Source organism: Gracilinanus agilis, chromosome 6, assembly GCF_016433145.1.
Source record: "Gracilinanus agilis isolate LMUSP501 chromosome 6, AgileGrace, whole genome shotgun sequence".
NCBI lineage: Eukaryota > Metazoa > Chordata > Mammalia > Didelphimorphia > Didelphidae > Gracilinanus > Gracilinanus agilis.
The window spans coordinates 90,619,636-90,639,628 of NC_058135.1; the positions used below are offsets into that span (position 1 = coordinate 90,619,636).

Below are 19,993 nucleotides of genomic sequence, written 5' to 3' on the forward strand. Positions count from 1 at the left end.
CACACACACACAAACACACACACTGTCTCCATATGGAAGCAGGGCTGGTCAATGAAACGGGGTATGATGAGTCATAAGATCTTCAACCAGGTAAGAGAGTTTCTAACCTGTTGGTAGGGATTTTTATGCTTTTTAGGTGATCAGAAAGTGAGAAAAATATCAATCAATTCCCAATGCCAAATCTGTTACCTTTATAAAAGAGAACTAGAATTAATCTTGCAGAGAAACAACAAACTCTTAGTTCTATACAGCTCTTAGCATAATGCCTGGCACATAATAAGTGCTTTTTGTTCTTTTTGTTGTCATTCAATCATTTCCATCATATCCAATGCTTTATGACTTAATTTGGAATTTTCTTGGCAAAAAAGAGTATACTTACTTGCCATTTTCTTCTCTACCTCATTTTACAAATAAAAAATTAAGGTCAACAGAGTTAAATGACTTGCCCAAGGTCACACAGGTAGTCTAAGGTCAAAACTGAACACAGGACTTCATAACTCTAGGCCTGGTACTTTGTCAACTGTACCACCTTTCTGCCCAGAAGATAAATGCTTTTATGAAAGCTACCATTTTACCATTTTAAGAAAGCTACCATTACTATGATCCCCATAGTAAAGATAATGTAATTGTCCTTTAGAAAGGTCAAGAGAGTATGTAATCCAAAGTCTCTCAACAGCCCATCCACTTAACCCCAGATCTCCTGACTGAATGCCCAGGGAAATTTCCTCTATGACCTCTTAAATTTTTGGTTTTTCTTTTCTTTTTTTTTCAGGCCCTCCAGTTAATGTCACATGCAACATATTCATAAATAGCTTTGGATCCATTGCAGAGACAACAATGGTAAGTCATTTTACACTGTAAAATACTTCAACTTGGAGTCATTCATGATTAATCAAGTAGCCAGCTCTCAGATAAATATGTATGTGTGTTTGTAGGCATCTGTTGACCAGAATTGTTGTGAGGATAAAATAAGTTAATATTTTAGAGTGCTTTGAAAACCTTAGCTGCTAACTATTATTTGGTGTGATTTGAGGGGAAACTTCAAAGTTGCTTTAATTTTTTTCATGATTAATACTTTGAAGCATATAGTCAATTAATATATGTTGCAATGATTCTTTTGAAAATTATCTTCATATAACTTGGCCACATGTTGATTGTGGAATGATTCATGGTATACATAAATATTACACTTAAATTGAAACCATTTTAAAGAATAATTATAAATACAGTGAAAACTGATTTTTGCAGGCAACTAATTCTATGACCTAATGCTTAAAAACACAAAAAACATCTGAATATTTAACATATAAATCAATGTCATTCTTTATTGATTCAAGTTGAATAATGGTCCTTTGTTTAAATTAATAGATTAGATAACTAATAATTCGCTTTAATTTGTAATTCTGTTGTTCCTTAAAATATGTATATCATTTAATAGTATTATTCTGTCAGTGATGGGCAAACTATTCCTGAGGGCCAGATCCAGACCATAGTTTTCCATTACTGCCTTAAGCAATTCCCTAATCACTACATCTGGATGTGGGGCTGTAGTGATTAGTGAATTGCTTAAGGCAGTGATGGGCAAACTATGGCCTGGATCTGGCCCACAGGAATAGTTTGCCCATCACTGTTCTAAGTGATAAAAGTTGGCATTAATTTTAATATTACAAATTAAAGTATGTGTGTGTACAAAAATAATATATGTATATATAACATGTATAATATATATGAAAAGTTGCATATGGTTTTCAGTGATAATATGGAATTAGGAAGCTAGAGTTTAGATTTTTGGTATATGTACATATATAAATGTATTTTAAAAAGAAACAATTATTATACAACCAAAACTACTATGCTTTAGTCTTTATACCTTATTATAAAAATTATATTCTATCTATGAGCTTACTTTGGTCAAAAGCAATAAAACTTTGACCTATTCTGAGTTGCCGCAGCAAAATTTTGAAAAACTATAACAGAACCAATGTTTTCTGTATAAAATATATTGACATAGATGAAAATGTTCTTTAACAATCTGGTTATAATATTACCTGAATATAATAAAAATTTAAGAAATATTGTATGTGTAATAAAATATCCTAAAGATTTAAATTCTAATATTTAAAACTATGTTGAAATTGTAAAACTAATATTGAAATAAAATGAAGCTCTAAGTTTATATTGTCAGAAAAAATAGGACATAGACAATTATATTCCAGAAAAAGATGTAGAAATTTTCCTTTTAAAATTCAATACTTTAGTATTGAATCAGAATAAATGTATGAATAACTTGTCTTTCTGTCCCTAATTATTTCTCTCTGTATCTAGGACTTTATCTACCTTGGATTATGGCTATTCTTTCCTAAAACATAAATTTGGAAATTGACTCAGAGTAGCAACAAGCTTGTGACTATCACTTAGAGGCTTCTGTTGGTCTCAGAGCATGTAGTTGTCCTTGTTGTCCTTGTTGGGTAGCTAGGTGCTGGGCCAGATTGTGACCTTTGTTATGAGGGTAATTAGAGGAAAGGTGTTTGGGATAAAGGAATTGAAAGGAGGATGTTGGAGACTTGGTAAGTGGATAAACTAGGCTATAGGTAGGCTGGGATTAAAGGAGATTCAGGGTATAATAGGACTGAAGTCAGGAGTATAACACAGAAGGGAAACAGAGATCTTTTGGGAGAAGAGAAGTTAACCTAAACAGACTAACACGGCAGGCTTACAGACAGGGACTTAGACTCAAACACAAGCTGAGGGAAATAGACTAGACTGAAATTAACAAACAGGCTTTAGTTAATTTCACAGGAAGGGACCTATTTTGAAGTAACACCTTCCTTTCAAGATGGATGCCCAGCTTCCCTCTGAGCCCAGAGTATGTTGTCTCTTTCCCTCTTCTCCCCTCTTGATAACTAACAGACAAATTACACTAACTAAGACTATTGAAACACAAAGGATTTATTTGTTTGAAGGAATGTTTTCAGGAAAGTGGATTAAAGGAAAGCCCTATTAGTTATCTCAGGAACCTCAGGTGGGGGAAGGGAAGTGAAGATGGAATCTGAGTAAGGACCTGCCTCACTCAGTTTTACAAAATGCTATCTAAAAGAAAATAAATGATGATTTGATTAAATTATAAATAATGCTGGCAATTAGATAACTCTTCACAGATTTAACTCCTCTCTAATTTCTCTCCTTATAAACTCCACAGCCACTAAGGTAAGGGAGGGAAGGCAGGGTGGTATTAGGAAAGGAAGATATAAAGGGTCTATCTAAAATAATAATTTCTTAAGTAAATATATCAATGCTAGGCTAAATTTCAATATTGAAGCTAGATAATCTAAGAGCTCGCTCATTGACTTCCTCCCTCTGCGGAAGATCCAGTCAACTGCCTCTCTCAAGATTCTAAAAGCCCAACTGATTTTGGAACTCAGCCAAAGCTAGAAAAAACTATATCCCCCAATTCTGTATACTACACCTTGGGCAAATAATTTAACCTTGTTTGCCACAGTTCCTTTTCTGTAAATTAAGATGGAAAAAGAAATGGCAAATGACTCAAATACCTTTCCCCCCAAAAAAAAGAGAAGTCATAAATTATTAGACATTCCTGAAAAGATTAAACAACAACAAGACACAAGTTGCAGTTGCTACTTAGAGGCTTCTGTTGGTCTCAGAGCATATATAGCAGGATACAATCTCCTATTGTTCTTTTCCTCACATAATCTCAAGGGACTAAGAACTAGTGTGTCCACCATAGATTATGAGGACTCTATTGTTTCATTTATTTATTGTTTTCCAATAATGGTGTTGCATTATACTAAGCCATTCACATTCCCTTGACTATTTTCCTGTGGGACCAAGACCTAAGAGTAGGTCTTTATTGAGATGACTGAACAGGTTTATAAGTAGTGTTTTATGGGCATGGGGTTCTCTTTTTTAATCTTTGTGAAGAAAACTGAAATACTTAGATATTGAACCTCTATTCATAAACTTATTGGTATTCTCTGTTCCCTAGCCAAAGGAGTTTTATTTAACTTTGCAAACATGAACAGCAATTGTTGGATGATATGATTGTAATGAGTTCTTTGAGATGATGGTGGTGATGTTGAAGGTGAAGGGGCCATTGAATGATCAGTAGAGTTACTGCTTTTATGCTTTCACTACTTACCTGACATTGCACACAGACATAGCACACCTGAGGGCTGGGGAGTAGAGAGAAAAGATTCTACTACAATTTCTTATTGCTCTTACTTAAAAGCATTCCATTTTATTGTTTTTCATAGGAATGTAATCAAATATAATGGAAATAATGTAATGGAATAAAATATAATTTTTCAGTCATTCTCCAACAAGCGAACTCTCACTTTGTGTTCACCTTATTGCTACCATGAAATATTGTTATGGATATTTGATAACATATTTATTCTCTGTTTTCTGCCTCTGACATTCTCTGGTCAGAGAATCTGGTGTAAATCATTAAGACAAAGGTATGAATGGATACTTAAATAAATTTTCCTTGCACAATTCAAAATTGATCCTCAGAATGATGAGACCAATTAAGTTCTGCTAAGAAAGATATTAATATGTCTGTATTATCATAGTCTCTCCAACATTGTTCTCATTTACCATCATCATTGACATGTAAAGGTCGATAGAAGGTAGAGGAAAAGGAGTCGAAAGAAGGTAGAAGCAATTTTTGATTTAGGAGGACTTGAGTTCACATCCAGATCCAAACATTATCTGGTGATATTGAGCAAATTAGTTAAGTTTATGTTATTTGAAATTGTTGTAAGCCCTGGGAGACTACAACTCCCAGGACTCCCTTCTACAACTTCCCCAGACATCTCCCACTTCTTTTGTGGGAGGTGTCAGAGAAAGTATAAAAGAGAGAGTTTGGTACATTTTCTCTCTCTCTAACCTGGAGGGTCTGCTCTGGAGCCTGGAGGCTCTCAGATCCCTAAGCAATCTCTTAGTGCCTTCTTCCCTTTCTATCTACCTCCTAGTTTTTTCTAGACCTTCCCTTTTCTAATTTAAATAAAACCTAGCTATTCTAAACCCTAAAGTTGCTCTCAGATCTTTTATTTGAGCCCGGAAGGGCTCTGGTCAATTTCATCTGCTGGGGCTGGGGACCTGCTAACTTCCTTTCCCTTCCTCTACCTTCCTCTTTCCATCCTTACCTTCCATCTTCCTATCCTACCTTCCCTTCACCCCCTCACAGTTTGTTGGGAGCCACAATTTCTTAAGTAAAGAACTTGAGACAAGAACTTGAGACACAAATTCTTAAGGAGAAAGTCTCAGTTTCATCATCTATAAAATTGCGATGACAATAGCAACTGGTCCTTGTGAAGATAAAATAAGTTCATATTTTAAAGTTCTGTGCAAACCTTAGCTGCTATTATCTTAACTATTATGAATTTAAAGTTGTTTTACTTTCATATTTTTATGATTGGAATTTATTATTATATATTTATGATTGGAAAACATAGAGCATGTTTTCAATTGGTATATTTTGCAATTCTTTTGAAAATCTTGTTCATATTTAGTGTGGAATGTGTAGATTAAAATTAATATTAAAATACTTCAAGTATTATATTCAATAAGATTCATTAAATTTAACTAGAAGCAAAAAGGAAACTAAAAGGCTAGAGTCAAGAGGGAGCTCACTCAATCCACTCATGTGGAAAAGAGAGCAAGAGAGAAGCTTATAGAACTATATAAAAAGTTACATAAAGATGCACATAAATGAAAAGGGAAAAAAAGGAATCTGGGATCGGGGAAAGAATTCTGGGAGATGGAGTATAAAGGTACAAAATTTCTAATTAATACAAATGGTATGGAATTGTGTACTTATTGCATTCTCCTGAATATTTGCGTAGTAGACTTTTATCAGTGGCATTTAATTCAAATGTTTTCCCCCCACGGTTTCTATTATTATCTTATCTTTATTTTTTAACTTTTATAAATTTTTTTTCTAACTTTATGAAACAAATTAAATATTTTGTCTTTTTATACCCTCTAATTTGTTTTTAAAATTAGTTAGTTAGTTTAGATTTTTTCCCGATGTTTACATGATTTATATTCTTTCCCTCCCCTCTTCTATCCCCCCCAAAAGCAATTCCACTAGTATACTCTCTAATTTTTGTTAAGAATTCTTTCCCCTAGAATATATCAATATATTTTTCAAAGTCCATAATATTTTAATAAGAGTTCAAGGCCCATTAACTTTTTTAAACCCCTGAAATATATTTTAAAAATGCTCAGATCTTAAAGGTTATCCTGAACACCTTCTGACAGAAATTTTGTCATTAGCTTTAAATGGGAAAAACAAGGGAATTTTATATGCAACCATACCCAGTGAAAATCTCTGGTCTTTGTATTTCTTGCCAATGAAAAGCTTTTTTTTTTCTGCCTTCATATCAGTGGTTAAGTAGTTGTTATAAAAATCTAGTCTTCTTTTTCCAACATCAATATGTTTGTGTTGCACTAAAGAGAAATAAATATGAACCCTTCCAAATTCCAAGTGACTCAGAAAGTTTTTGTCTATTTCAACAGGAGTTTGTCAGTTCTTGATATCATTTTCCAATTTTTGGTTGCATTTTCCTTTGTACTTCCAGTGATCAATCCATGATGTTATTGCCTTCACTATACCAATATCTAAGGGTTATTGAAATGTGTCTTTAAAATCTGGAACTTTTATCAATTTCTTTGAAGTTATGGATGTTTTCAGACTCATATATTTTAAAATATAACAAAAATAAGTAAAGAAATATATGTGTATAGCACAAAATTTAGCACACAACTGAAAGGAAAAACTACTTCCACTTGGTCTTATAGGGTCAGTCAGATGTTTAGGTTCAGTCTAAAATTAAAGGCCCCTGGCTATTGCTGCCACATAATTAAACCATATTAAAATGATTGTTTGTCATAAGTATTTTTGGCATTGTTAGTTAGACCATTATTGTAACAAGTAAAGAACTTCTATTGTCTTCTCTCTTCCGTAGTCTCTTACTCTAGGCCCTGTACTCCTCTAGAGTCATTCATTTCCTTTTTCTCAAAGGTTAGGGCAAGTCTCAACGTGTTCAAGAAGCAGGAGGTCTCTTCAAACTCATGCAGTTACCCCCAGAATACTATACCTAAAACTTGTAAGGGGGAAAAAGGGGTTTTGGGGGTTCAATCTATTAAAAGATGGTCACCAGAGGATTGAACTATTATCAATCCTCAATTAAGAGTAATCTCAAGTCAAAATTGACTTTTATGGAAGTTTGTTTACAATTAAGAAGAGAGAGAGGAAATAAGGAAATAGGAATCTCACCTAGTGGGTAATTTACTATGATCCTTTAATTAATCCAGGTAGATCTAATCCACCTCAGCAGAGAGAGTGAGAGGGCCAGAGGCCTGGAGGTGAATGAAGCAAAACTTCATTCACCGAGTCTATTAAAAGAAGTTTCTTAAGCGAAGTTCAGGAAGATTCAGTCAGTCTTTAAACTCACCACGTGGAATTCAAAGAAGATATTTAAAGCAGTCTCACCAGGGTCTCAGCGTTCCAACACTCCTCCTCCATCCCCAGATGCCCTCTTCAACCAAAGACCTCTCACTCACTCAACTCCCTCTTTTTAAAGGGGTCACTTCCTGTGCCTTCACCTAGCTTGCGTGTCCAATCACAATAGACGCTTTTCATAGACCTCCTAGGGGGCAGTCAGTTGGTTCTGATTAGTCACTCACTCTAGCACAGGTGGGTTAGGACCTCCCAGAATTTGGAGGTGCTCTCACCTTTGGTGATTAAATCTAAAGATGGTCAGTGTAGACTTAATCTAATTATCACAAACTGCAGGCAGAACAAGAAATACAGAACCCAGAATTGTGGAAGAGGAGTACTGGGGAATTAAAGGCAAAAATAAAAGAAAGCACAGGTTGGTGAGTTGGTCTTTAGAACGTTTTTATATAAGAATTACTTTTTGATGAATTCTTGGTTCCAATACAGAAGGATGGTAAGAGCTAGGAAATTGAGGTTAAGTGACTTGTCCAGAGTCACATAGGCAGGAAGTGTCTGAGGTCAGATTTGAACCCAGGACTTTCCATCTCCAGACTATTACTCTATCTACTGAGGCCTCTGCCTGCCTCTGGTAGATACTTTAAATATTCCTCTTCTTCTGCCCTTTACCTTCACTCATTCTTCTACCTTGAGATTCCATTGTTTTCTTTGTATTCCTAGTACCTATTATGGCATTTGGAACAAAGTTGGTAAGCAATCTAACTGAATAATTCTGTTCCTTGTGGTATTCTATTTTTGGACACTTTACTAGTTTGGCTGAATGATAGAGGAGAAACTGACTCCATATTAAGTTTCATTATGCCATCTTAATTCAACTTGGCCTAAATATGTTTGTTCTTTTCCTCTTAATTGTAATTTGTATTCCTTTAAACAAATTTAACATACTAATTGCACAAATAGGTAAGTGTGCAGTGGATCAACCATTAAGCCTGGAGTCAGTAAGACAAGTTCCAATTCAACTTTACACACATTCTATCTGTGTAACCTTTAAGAAAATAAAATAAAAAATAAAACATACCATTCATGTTCCTCAACTGTAATATAGGGCTTAAAAATAATAGCTGTCTCATAGGATTGTGAGCATTAAATGAGATAATATTTGTAAAGCCTTTAGAACAGTGTCTGGTATATAGTAGACATTTAATACAGGCTTGTTCCTTTCTTATTCCTTCATAACAAGTGAGAACATATGCATATAATTATAAATGGAGAAAAAAGTTATAATAACTATATGCTGAGAACAATTTTGATAAAAACAAAATGAGTAGAGTTATTTTGTTCAGAGAGAATCGGCCATCAATATCTTACTTTTTGTTGCCTCTTACTCAAGATTTATCTCAACCTCTTTATTTGGAAATCAGTATCTTTTAACATTTGGAAATTACATACAGTATAAATCCCTTTCCAATTTTCTTCTGTCCTGAATGCTTAATGCAATTAAGAGTTTCCATTTCTAAAAAGAGAGAGTGATATACAATCACAACTTGTAATAATTCACAAATATTTTTGTTATTCATAAGTTTATTTTAAAAACAACTCCTCTTCTAGGCATAGCTCACATCCTCAATATGCTTAACACAATCAGTCTTCTTCTTAAATTTAACAACTGTCCAAAGACACTAAGTTTCCTCTGGTGGTATGGATCTCCCTACAATATAATACTTTTTTTATTTTAATTTTGTTTCTATTCCCATTTGAAGCTATGGTTTGTAGTTTTTACTCATGTAGAAATTCCATTTGCCCAATTTATTTAGCAGAAGGCAAAATAATATACAAAAACAATTTATTCACAATCCATTCTTGGCAACAGATTATTTAATCCTTTCAATATTTAAATAATTTTTCTACAACATAAGCTCAGTTTTCTTTTAGTGGCAAAATTATATACCTTTCCCAATGTTTATCTAATTAACTTAATATAGTATCAACCATTTGTTCAGGCAAAGAGTGATTTGCTATTCTTGTCATATTGCCATTAAGGATTCTTTCCAGGAATTGAATAAACATTACTCTGTCTTCCATATTTCCTTAATATGCATTCCATATGTTAATGTCCTTAATAACTGTATTTTCAAGGCCTTTATCTACTTTCTAATATTAACTTTTGCTGCACTAAATAATAACATTTGGTCTAAAGAGTAACTGAATATCTCAGAACAACTGGAATAATACATTACAAAATTATTTTTAATGAATCTGTCATTTCATTTATATAAGTATCATTTCTATTCATTTAGATCTCCATATGTCTTTTTATCCTATGGGATTTTTTTTTGTATTTTCCTACAGATTTGCCTCATGGATCTAACATCCATGAACATTTTTTGAGACATGTGCCTTTCTGAGCATGATATTTTTAAAATTATCTCCTTTATTCTAGTTATTAATATTACATATTTATTAGAAATATACTGCAATGTATTTATGCCCCTTATATTTATTCCCCTTTGGATCATCCACAATTTAAAAGTTTGCCAAAAGTTTGTAAGATTTTAAGATTTACATCTATAGAAAATCACAAAAACATTTTTTATAAAAAAGTTGAGTCTTTACACAAGGCTTTAAAGATCATGAAAGGGACTAGATATTTTCTGAATCAATCCATACCTTTCTCTTTCTTCAATTCTGAATCCAACTTGTTATATATCTATAATATATATTCAACATATATAATGCTATATAGTCTATCCAGCATAATTTGGACAATAACCACTATAATCTACTTTCTTCTTGAATGGATTATTAATCATCTTTTTAAAAATACAAACTTCTTAAAAGCAGAGTCAGTTTTATTTCTGTCATTGTATCTCCATATTATAGTGCCAAGAACATAGCATTTAGTAAAAGCTTATAAACTAGTTCATTAAATAACAATAGATCACATTGAGAAGGTCATATACCAATGTCAAGCTTGGCGAAATGTGTATAATATCATTCTTTAAAAGCAATATCAGTAGATCCCAGGATCTGTGCCTCTTATTTGGCCCTTGGAAGGACCAGAGTTTCCTCCAGTGGTTTCCATAACAATGATGAACAAATTCAGCAAGTATATTGCTCTATTTTATGCTTTATTTGGTATTGATAATTAGAGAATCTGAATAGTTTTCTCTGTAGTTGCATTTATCAAGAAATAAAATATGATCTAAACATATGACTAAAAGACCATTGGCCTACTGAAATAGCACTCTAGAACTGAGGGCTATCTCCTTATGACAATAAGGGTTAGAGTAGGATACAAATCAAGGGCTTTTCATTCTCAAGAGAAGGAAACTAATTGATTTCCAATGTCTTCAGACAGAAATGTTCAAAATATTGCCTACCTCTTGTATTAGAGTCTTTTTGCTCTTTTGAAGGAAAATAATTTTATAACAAGAAATACTCTTAGTAGAAAAATATCACCAGAGAAAAAATATCATAAAGTTGCCTGATATTTAAAGTGGAAAGGGATCAAAAAGTTATCTAATGTATTACCTTATTCTAGGCAGAGACTCAGTTATTGAAGACCAGCGATTTTTAATGTTTGTGTGTGTGCATGTGAGATGGATCCCATTAGAGAATAATATTTTAAATATGTACAATAAAATATACATTTTAAAATTTGAAAAAGGAACCAATTATATTAAAATGAAGATATGCTTTTCCCCACCTAAGTTTACAAACCACAGAAATATTCCAATGGACCTGAGGTTAAAAACCCCTGCCTTAGACAGTAAACATACAAGCAAAAAAAAAATCACGCACACCAAAAACAAACTCTTTTTATAAGATAATTTATTCTCTTAAAACACTATATACATCAAATATTCCTCACATTTCTTTGGGAATGGATAATATAATAAATGGGATTGTATTTGGACATAAATAGCATTGAATAAATCCTGCCTCTGACATTTATTAGCTTCACAACTCCAGTCAAGTCAAATGACTTCTCTGAGCCTCATTTTCCTCATCCATAAAATGAAGCTAACACTATCTGTAGTACCTACCACACATGGTTACAAGGTTGATGTGAAGATCAAACAAGATGATTTAAAACACCATATAAATGGCATATATTATTATTATTACTACTATTATTGCTAGAATAGAAAATAACTTTTCAGTTTTTCATTTTCTACCCTATCGTTATATGCCACAGCCCTTTCCCAACCAAATTCCAGTAAAAAGCTTCTTCCTTTAAACTTTCGTTTATGAATTTTTCCCATGAGACTTTTACTCATCATCAACATGGTCCCAACTCTGAAGTATGTCTCAGCTCAATATATCAAATATATGGGCAACACTAAGGTATAGCACTCCTGCTTAAGATCCCTCAGACGGTTCATGTTTACACTGGATGACATCCAAAAAAAAATGCACTTTATAAATTATTCTAGATGACAGAACTTTCATCTTGTTTGCCCAGTATTCTTTAGCAGAGCTCTTGCGACTTATCAGTCCCCCAGAGTGATCCTTGGCACTGGTACCATAGCAGACAAAAACCATACCTAGACTACTATTTTTTGATGAAATCTATGTAATTTTTCTCCATTCTGTTTCACAATCTGCCTTGTTAATTCTATTTCTGGGTCACTGAATTACCTTTGAACTAGACTCCCACTTTGAATGAAGTCAAGGTAAGCATAGGCTAACCCCCTCAGTTAAACTGACCTATTACTTTCAAATTAATAAATAATTAGAAATGAGAAGGACTTTAAGATCCTCAAGTCTAAGCCCTTCAACTTTGCAGCTGAAATAACTGAATATTCAGGAGATAAAATGATTTCCCTGAGGACACCCACACCCACAGCCACACAGAACTGGACCACAATCTACTGGGATTTGCCTCAGGTATTTATAGCAGAAGATATATGTTTTTAATTCCACATTGATGCAAAAATAGTTCCATGAGATGCCATTATAGTGTTTCTATAGAAAGTGCTTAAGCATCAATAAAATAGGCATTCTTTGCTATGAGTCATAAGTGGTCTTAGAATTATTTAGAATAATGAAGGTATATTCTTCCATTTAAAAAAAAAACATGTAAATGACATTTAGTCCAAGAACTAAATGAGTCTCAAAATAATATTATATGTTTTTGTGTCTGATTCAAGCACCTAACATGGTGCCTGGTACATATTAAGGGAACAATAAATGCTATTGATTACTTGATTGTTTGAACCTAGGATACCTCTTTTTAGGAAACTTGTACAACTTCTCATCATTTTTAGGTTAACATATAAACTTCTTTGTCATTTAAAATCCTTCATAATTTGACCACAGACTATATTTCCAGGCTGATTGCACATTAATCTTTCATATATTTTGTTCACTAAAGATTCAAGTCTAACCAAACAAGCCTATTTACTTGTTCCCACATATGATATTCTGTGCCTTTGAATAGGCTATCCAAAATACCTCTAATGTCTCCTCAGGTCAGCCTGTTGGCACCCCTACTGACCTTCAAGATTCAACTCAAAAGATAACTCCTTCCATAGGTCTTATCCAATTAATCCAGCAGTCAATAACTCTCTACTCTGTTTGGGAGGGAGTGGAATAAATATCCTATAATTAATTATGTCTTAACATGTACCTTGATAGTGGAATGTATGCTCCTTGAGGCCAGGAACTGTCTTCATTTTTGTGTTTCTATATTTGTCACTGATAATAGTGCCTGACAGCTAATAGGCACCTAAGAAATGCATTAGAATTAATTTTCAATAACTTGCACTAAATATTAGATACTTCTCCCTTCATGTCTGGGTCTCTACCTGGCATAAATTGAGTCTTTTTGGAGCCACATCCATTCTTTCCCATTTCTATGAAACCAAATGAGTGTGATGCCATAGAAAGCCCTTCCACCTCTCCACCTTGAGGTGCAATCAGTATTTAAAGTATCCAGTGATTAGGTTGAATGTCACCCTACTTCTTTTCAGAGAGATCTGAAACCATCCTGCTACCTTTTTGAGGGTTAAGCTCAATCCTTTGGGAAAAATTCCACTTTCTCATTCTTCTTTTCCCATAAAATATTTAATGAAAATAAATATCATTTTAGTATCTGGGATTTCTAGACTTTTAATTTGGAATACCTGTAATTCAGATTTGATGTGCTTTTATTTAACTGTCATTGATTTTTAGGGCATGTGGCATAACAGGTAGAGAGTAGAACTTAAAATCAGAAATACCTGCATTAATGGATTAACCCTGGATTAACATAGTAAATGTGTGACCCTGGGTAAGTCACTTAACATTTTACTGTCAACTCTCTAAGACTATAAATTAAATCACATGGGCTGACCTACACTGATAGAAAAAGTTACCTCTTCCAGGGTTCCTTCAATCAATAAAACCACAGATAGAGTCCCTCTCACTCAGAGTACTACAACAAAAATGTAATTTCTGGAGAGGGAGTGATAAGAATGTTCATTACACAAACAAATAAATATTTAAAATATGCTTACTGCATACAAGTTATAGAAGATGCAAAGATAAACAAAACATGCCACCTTTTTTAAAGGATTTTACAGTCTTATTGGGGAGATAGTACATATAGCCAATCAGTCATTCTACAAGAATTTATTAAGTATTGTGCAAATATATGTGCAAATACCAGAAACTAGGTGGTACAGTGGATCCAGTGCTGGACTTGGAGTTGGGAGAGTCATTTACTGAGTTCAAATCTGGCCTCAGACACTTAATAACTTTGTGACCCTGGGCAAATCACTTAACCCTGTTTGCCTCAGTTTCCTTCTCTGTAAAATAAGTTGGAAGAAAATGGCATACCACTCGTATCTGTGCCAAGAAAACCCTAAATGGAGTCATGAAGTAAAAAATAACTGAAAAGTGACTAAACACCAAAATGTGCAAATAACAAGAATACATAGTCAGTCGTAATTACATATGAGAAATACTAAAAAAGTGTTAGGATATTTGAAAGGTGGGGAAAATTGTGTCTTGCTTTGAGTTTCAGAACAAAGGTGATGACATAAATATCACTGGAGCTGGGACATGTAGTATGATGTTTCGGCAGATGGGAAAGGGGAGAGAGCATTTTATTCTCTGAGCAAAGGCACCAAAACAGGAAAGTACCAGTGTTTGGGGGATTGATGAATAGCCTTATTTGCCTAGAATGCATCAAAGCAGAAAGTGCTTTGAACTCAGTCTTGGAAGAATGGAAGTATCTTGAAAATATACCATCTGGGTCCCTATCCTTTCCCACTAGTTCTTGGATATTTCCATGTGAGACTTTTGTTTAGCTTGGTGGCTTGAGAAATGAAGTTTGGAGGATATTGGAAATAGGAAAAGAGGAAAATTGAAAGATAATACTTTCTTGAGGGCAAGGCTTAAAGCAAAGACATTTCCAGAGCTGCTGAGCTCTCTTCTGTTTACCTAATTAAGGTGATGAGTTTTAGTGGCTGTTGTATGTGAGATCACATGGTGTAAGTGAAAGGGAAATGACTTATGTGAAAGGGGAATCTGTAATCCTCTTTAACATACTTAGGCTTCTTCTTGTTGGGGTATTTTGGGAGTTTTTCTACCATAACCTGAATATTAACACTTTGAGGCAGTACAAAAATATGTCTCTTTTAGAAAGTAGCTAGTATTCATGAATCAGTTTGAGAATCCAAGAGGTACTCTAGAGTAGTCAATGGTTTAATGCAGTGATGGGCAAACTTTTTAAAGAGGGGGCCAAAGGAAAGGAAATGCTCATCTGTCAGTCTCTTTCTAAGGCAACTCTTTTGAAGTTTCATTATATTGTATCCTACTCATTGTATTCGTCAGATTAGGAATAATGTCGGGATAGAACATTTCAGGCCTCCCCCCCATCTGGCCCGAGGACCATAGCTTGCCCATCACTGGTATAATGTAAAGATATCCTGAGTTCAATAGTCTCCTCTGGCATATATTGGCTATATATCCTCAATCAAATCATTTAATGTCCAGATGCTACCACATAACTCTTTAAAATGGTAAATTCCAAAGCAAATACTAATCTACACATTGAGAAATTCCCAGTTGTGATCTCACTAATGAACCTATAATGATGACATTACAGAAAGAGATCATCCTCCCCTGCCACCCAAAACAAAAAAATTCAAGACCATGTTCTAGGTTCTGTGGCAAGTTTTGAATTGCTTTTGTGCCATGGACCCCTTAGCAAGCTAATGAAGATAAAGTATAAATATAAGATAACAAAAGGAAATCAATTATATTAAAATGCCATTATTAAAAAATAAGTTCATAAACCAGTTTAAGAATTTGTTCTGTAAGCAAGGATCAAGGACAACTCCAAAGGACTCAGGGCCAAAAGAATATTAATCACCATTGAAGAAACAGATGGAGTTCAAATAATGCAGATTAAAGCATATCATTCTTCACTTTTTTCCTCCATGAATCCTTTTCTAGTTTAAGCAATATTTGTCTTTGTTTCAGAACATGATGAACATAAAATATATATTGTGTGATAATATATGTACCACCTATTTCATATTCCCTGCCTTCTTATTGGGGAAGGGGAGAAGTAGGACAAAGGAGAGAATATGGATTGCAAAATGTCAGAAAATGAGTATTAAAAATTGAATTGACATGTATGCTAGAAAAATAATAATATTAAAAAGAATTATTCTAGGAAAAATGCTAATACAAAAAAATGAAAAAACAATAGTCCCTTCCCCAAATGAGCTTATCATTATGTACACACAAGGGAAGGTCTGATAGTAACTAATAGTACTATGTAAAATATGACTTGAGATAGTTGCTTTTCTGTTTGAAAGGAGCAAAGGATAGAATCAAGAAAAGCTTCATGAAGAAGGTGTCATCTGATCTGGGCCATCATTCAAAGAGCACAACTCATGCCCTTTGTTGAAATGATTGCCATATGGCCTGAAGAAAGTGTATTTTTTCCAAGGATTTTTGTAAAGCTCACATGAAAGAGGCCATCAAGCTTTGTTTCAGTGAACCCTTTACTGGGGCAGAGAAATATCATTTACATTGTGTAGTTCGTCTTAGGGGTTTTTCTTCAAGGGATTTCATATTATTTCAAGACATTGCTAGTTAAGAAGTAAATCTTCCAAGATAAAATTACCTGCCCTACAGAACTAAGGGACCCCCGAGGGGAGGGGTATGCTAAGAATGAGCATTCTATGAGATGATTGACGTTAGTCATAACTTGTAACTCAGCCATGAAGTTAGCATGTCAATTAATGTTAATTATTCAACAATCAATTGAAAATGCAGCATGTCTCTCTTTAGCATTATACTATGCCTTTGGAAGATTAATGAGGAGTAGTTAATGAGGAAGGCTGACAGTCTTGGTGGCTTCACTGGGGCTGCCATGACATTGTTCATATATGCTCCCCTTGCTTCTGAGGTATTCTATAGACAACATCAAAAAATAAGAGCAATATCCCAAGGGGCCTTACAGAGAGCAGAGGCTTATGAGTAAATTAAATAGCCTCTGTAGCTAAGAGAGTACATATGAATACAGGGCATCCTTTCTTCACCATTGAAAATGCCTATGGAAACTGAGAGTTTAGTGCTTTGGGAATTCATCTGGAAAAAAATAGGGAAGAAGCAATTTTCTGTTCAATTGGGTTTATACAGCCACAGGCAGCTTTATGATTTGAACAAAACTAATAACAAACCTCTCTGTGTTCTTAATTTATGAAGTAGTGGACCTGAGAGTCTGAATGATTCCTGCTAACTGTCCAGAACGTCTTGGTTCATGGTCAAGGCTTTTTCTCTTTTTGTTTTATATATATATATACATACATACACATATATATGTGTGTGTGTATGTGTGTATGTGTGTATGCATATATACATATATATATAGAGAGAGAGAATAATAATGAGTCATAGTTCATGAAGTACAAAATATTTCCTATAAAAAGGCATTAAACTATGTCCCTCTTCAGTCAACCTTAATCCATTTTCATGTTGGGCTAAACCTGTGATTTTCTCAATATGGGAAATCCATGTAGAAATTCTCTCCACCATTGCAAACTGGTAGCACATCCGTACCTTATAGCCTTAGAAAGATACCTGAGGCTCTGAGAGTTTAAAATATTTGCCCAAAATCAAAAGCAAGACTCAAACTCAGGTATTCTGCCTTCAGGGTTTGCTTGGCAAAAATACTGGGGTGGTTTGGGATTTCCTTCTCTAGCTCATTTTTCAGATGAGGAAACTGAGGCAGGAAGCATTAAGTGACTTCCCTGTTTACAGGTTTTACGCAATTATTAAGTATCTGAAACCAGATTTGAACTCATAAAAATGAGTCTCCCTGACTTTAGGCCACCATTCTACTCACTGGGCCATCTAGCTGACCAATTTATGTAGGTAGGTAATTCTTTTTTTTAAATTTAATTAATTTAGAATATTTTCCCTTGGTTACATGATTCGTGTTCTTTTTTCCCCCTCTAATCTCCCCCTCTCATAGCAATTCCACTGGGTTTTACATGTATCATTGATCAAAACCTATTTCCATATTATTAATGTTTGCAATAGAGTGATTCTTTGGAGTCAACATGCCCAATCATATCCCCAATGAACCATGTGATCAAGCAAATGTTTTTCTTCTGTGTTCCTGCTCCCACAGTCCTTTCTCTGGATATGGATAGCATTCTTTATCATAAGTCCCTCAGAAATGTCCTGGATCATTGCTTTTCTTCTAGTTGAGAAGTCCATTACATTTGATTGTGCTGCAGTTTATCAGTATCTGTGTACAACGGTCTCCTGGTTCTGCTCCTTTCACTCTGCATCCATCCCTGGAGGTCATTCCAGTTCACATGGAATTCCTCCAGTTCATTATTCGTTTGAGCACAATAGTATTCCATCACCAACAGATACCGCAATTTGCTCAGCCATTCCCCAATTGAAAGGCATCCCTTCATTTTCCAATTTTTTGCCACCACAAAGAGCACAGCTATAAATATTTTTGTACAAGTGATTTTCCTTATTATCTCTTTGGAGTAGAAACCCAGCAACGTAATGGCTGGGTCAAAGAGTAGGCATTCATTTAAAGCCCTTTGCACATAGTTCCAAATTGCCTTCCAGAATGGTTGGACCAATGATTCCCAAAGTGGGCACTACCTCCCCCTGTTGGGTGCTGCAGTGATTCAGGGAGGCAGTAATAGCCAGAAGTGCATTTATCTTTCCTATTAATTGTTATTAAAATTTAAGAAAAATTAATTTCCAGGCAGCTAAGTAATATTTTTTCTGGAAAAGGGGCGGTAGGCCAAAAAAGTTTGGGAACCAATGGGTTCGACCAATTCACAACTCTACCAGCAATGCATTTGTGTCCCAATTTTGCCACATACCCTCCAATATTTATTATTTTCCTTTGCTGTCATATTGGCCAATATGCTAGGTATGAGGTGGTACCTCAGAGTTGTTTTGATTTACATTTCTCTAATTATGAGAGATTTAGAGTACATTTTCATGTGTTTATTGATAGTTTTGATTTCTTTTTCTGAAAATTGCTTACTCATGTTCCTTGCCTATTTATCAATTGAGGAATTGCTTGATTCTTTGTAAAATTGATTTAGTTCTTCATACATTTGAATAATTAGACCTTTGTCAGAGGTTTTTGTTTTGAAGATAATTCTTTTTATACTGTATTTGACTTTTGGAATTTATCTGCAAATTTCCAAGTTGGTGAGTATTTTTACTTTTTTTCAGCCTCATCTCACCATTTACCATTGGCATTTGTATTTTCCATTTTATTTCATTTTATTAATTTTTCTTTTATTTTTTTCTATTTTAGATCAAATGCATATGTCCTTCAAGTTCTTAGGCTATATGTATAGGCATTTCAGCACTCTTTCATAAATTAACCTGATCATACAAATAGTGCTAAAATGACTACCATGAAGTTCTTTCTTCAAGCCATCCACATTGTCAGCTGTTTAATATGAGATTGTCCTTTTAGCTACTATTCCACACGGTCTCTTAATGATAGATAGATAGATAGATAGATAGATAGATAGATAGATAGATAGAGTCAGAGAGGCAGAAAGAGATGCACTTAATCAGTTGAAAGAGTGCTATACTCAGATTCAACATCCACAACTGTAAGACCAACTAGCTCTCTGGCCATGGATAAGACATTTAAGTTTAGGCATTTCTCATCTGTAAAATGAGGGGAAAAAAAGCAATTTTGCTTACCTCATTGGGTTGTTATGATGTCTAAATGAGATTACATATATAAAGTGATTTGCTAAACTTTAAGAGCTATGACAGAAATGAGCAGGATCCTGAAGTCAGAGGATTTGTGCTCAAATACTGCCTTTGATTCATACTATCTGTGTGACAAGTTGCTTAACCTTCCTGATCATCAGTTTCCTTATCCAGAAAATGAAAAAGTCAGATTATTCAGGCTCTGAGGTCCATTTCTATAACTATAATCATGTGATTATAATAATTAGAGAGCAAGGTGGTATATAGTGCTGAACTTGGAGTCAAGAAGACCTGAGT

At 34.2% G+C, this 19,993-nt stretch overlaps 1 protein-coding gene across 1 annotated transcript in view; it reads left to right on the top strand.

The window, feature by feature from the left end:
- The window catches only part of GLRA3 (glycine receptor alpha 3), a 173,978-nt gene that overhangs the window by 51,427 nt on the left and 102,558 nt on the right, over nt 1–19,993 (top strand). Inside the window, exon 3 of the mRNA XM_044681669.1 lies at nt 773–840. Within this exon, the coding sequence (XP_044537604.1) occupies nt 773–840 (68 nt within the window). The remainder of the gene's footprint in view (nt 1–772; nt 841–19,993) is intronic.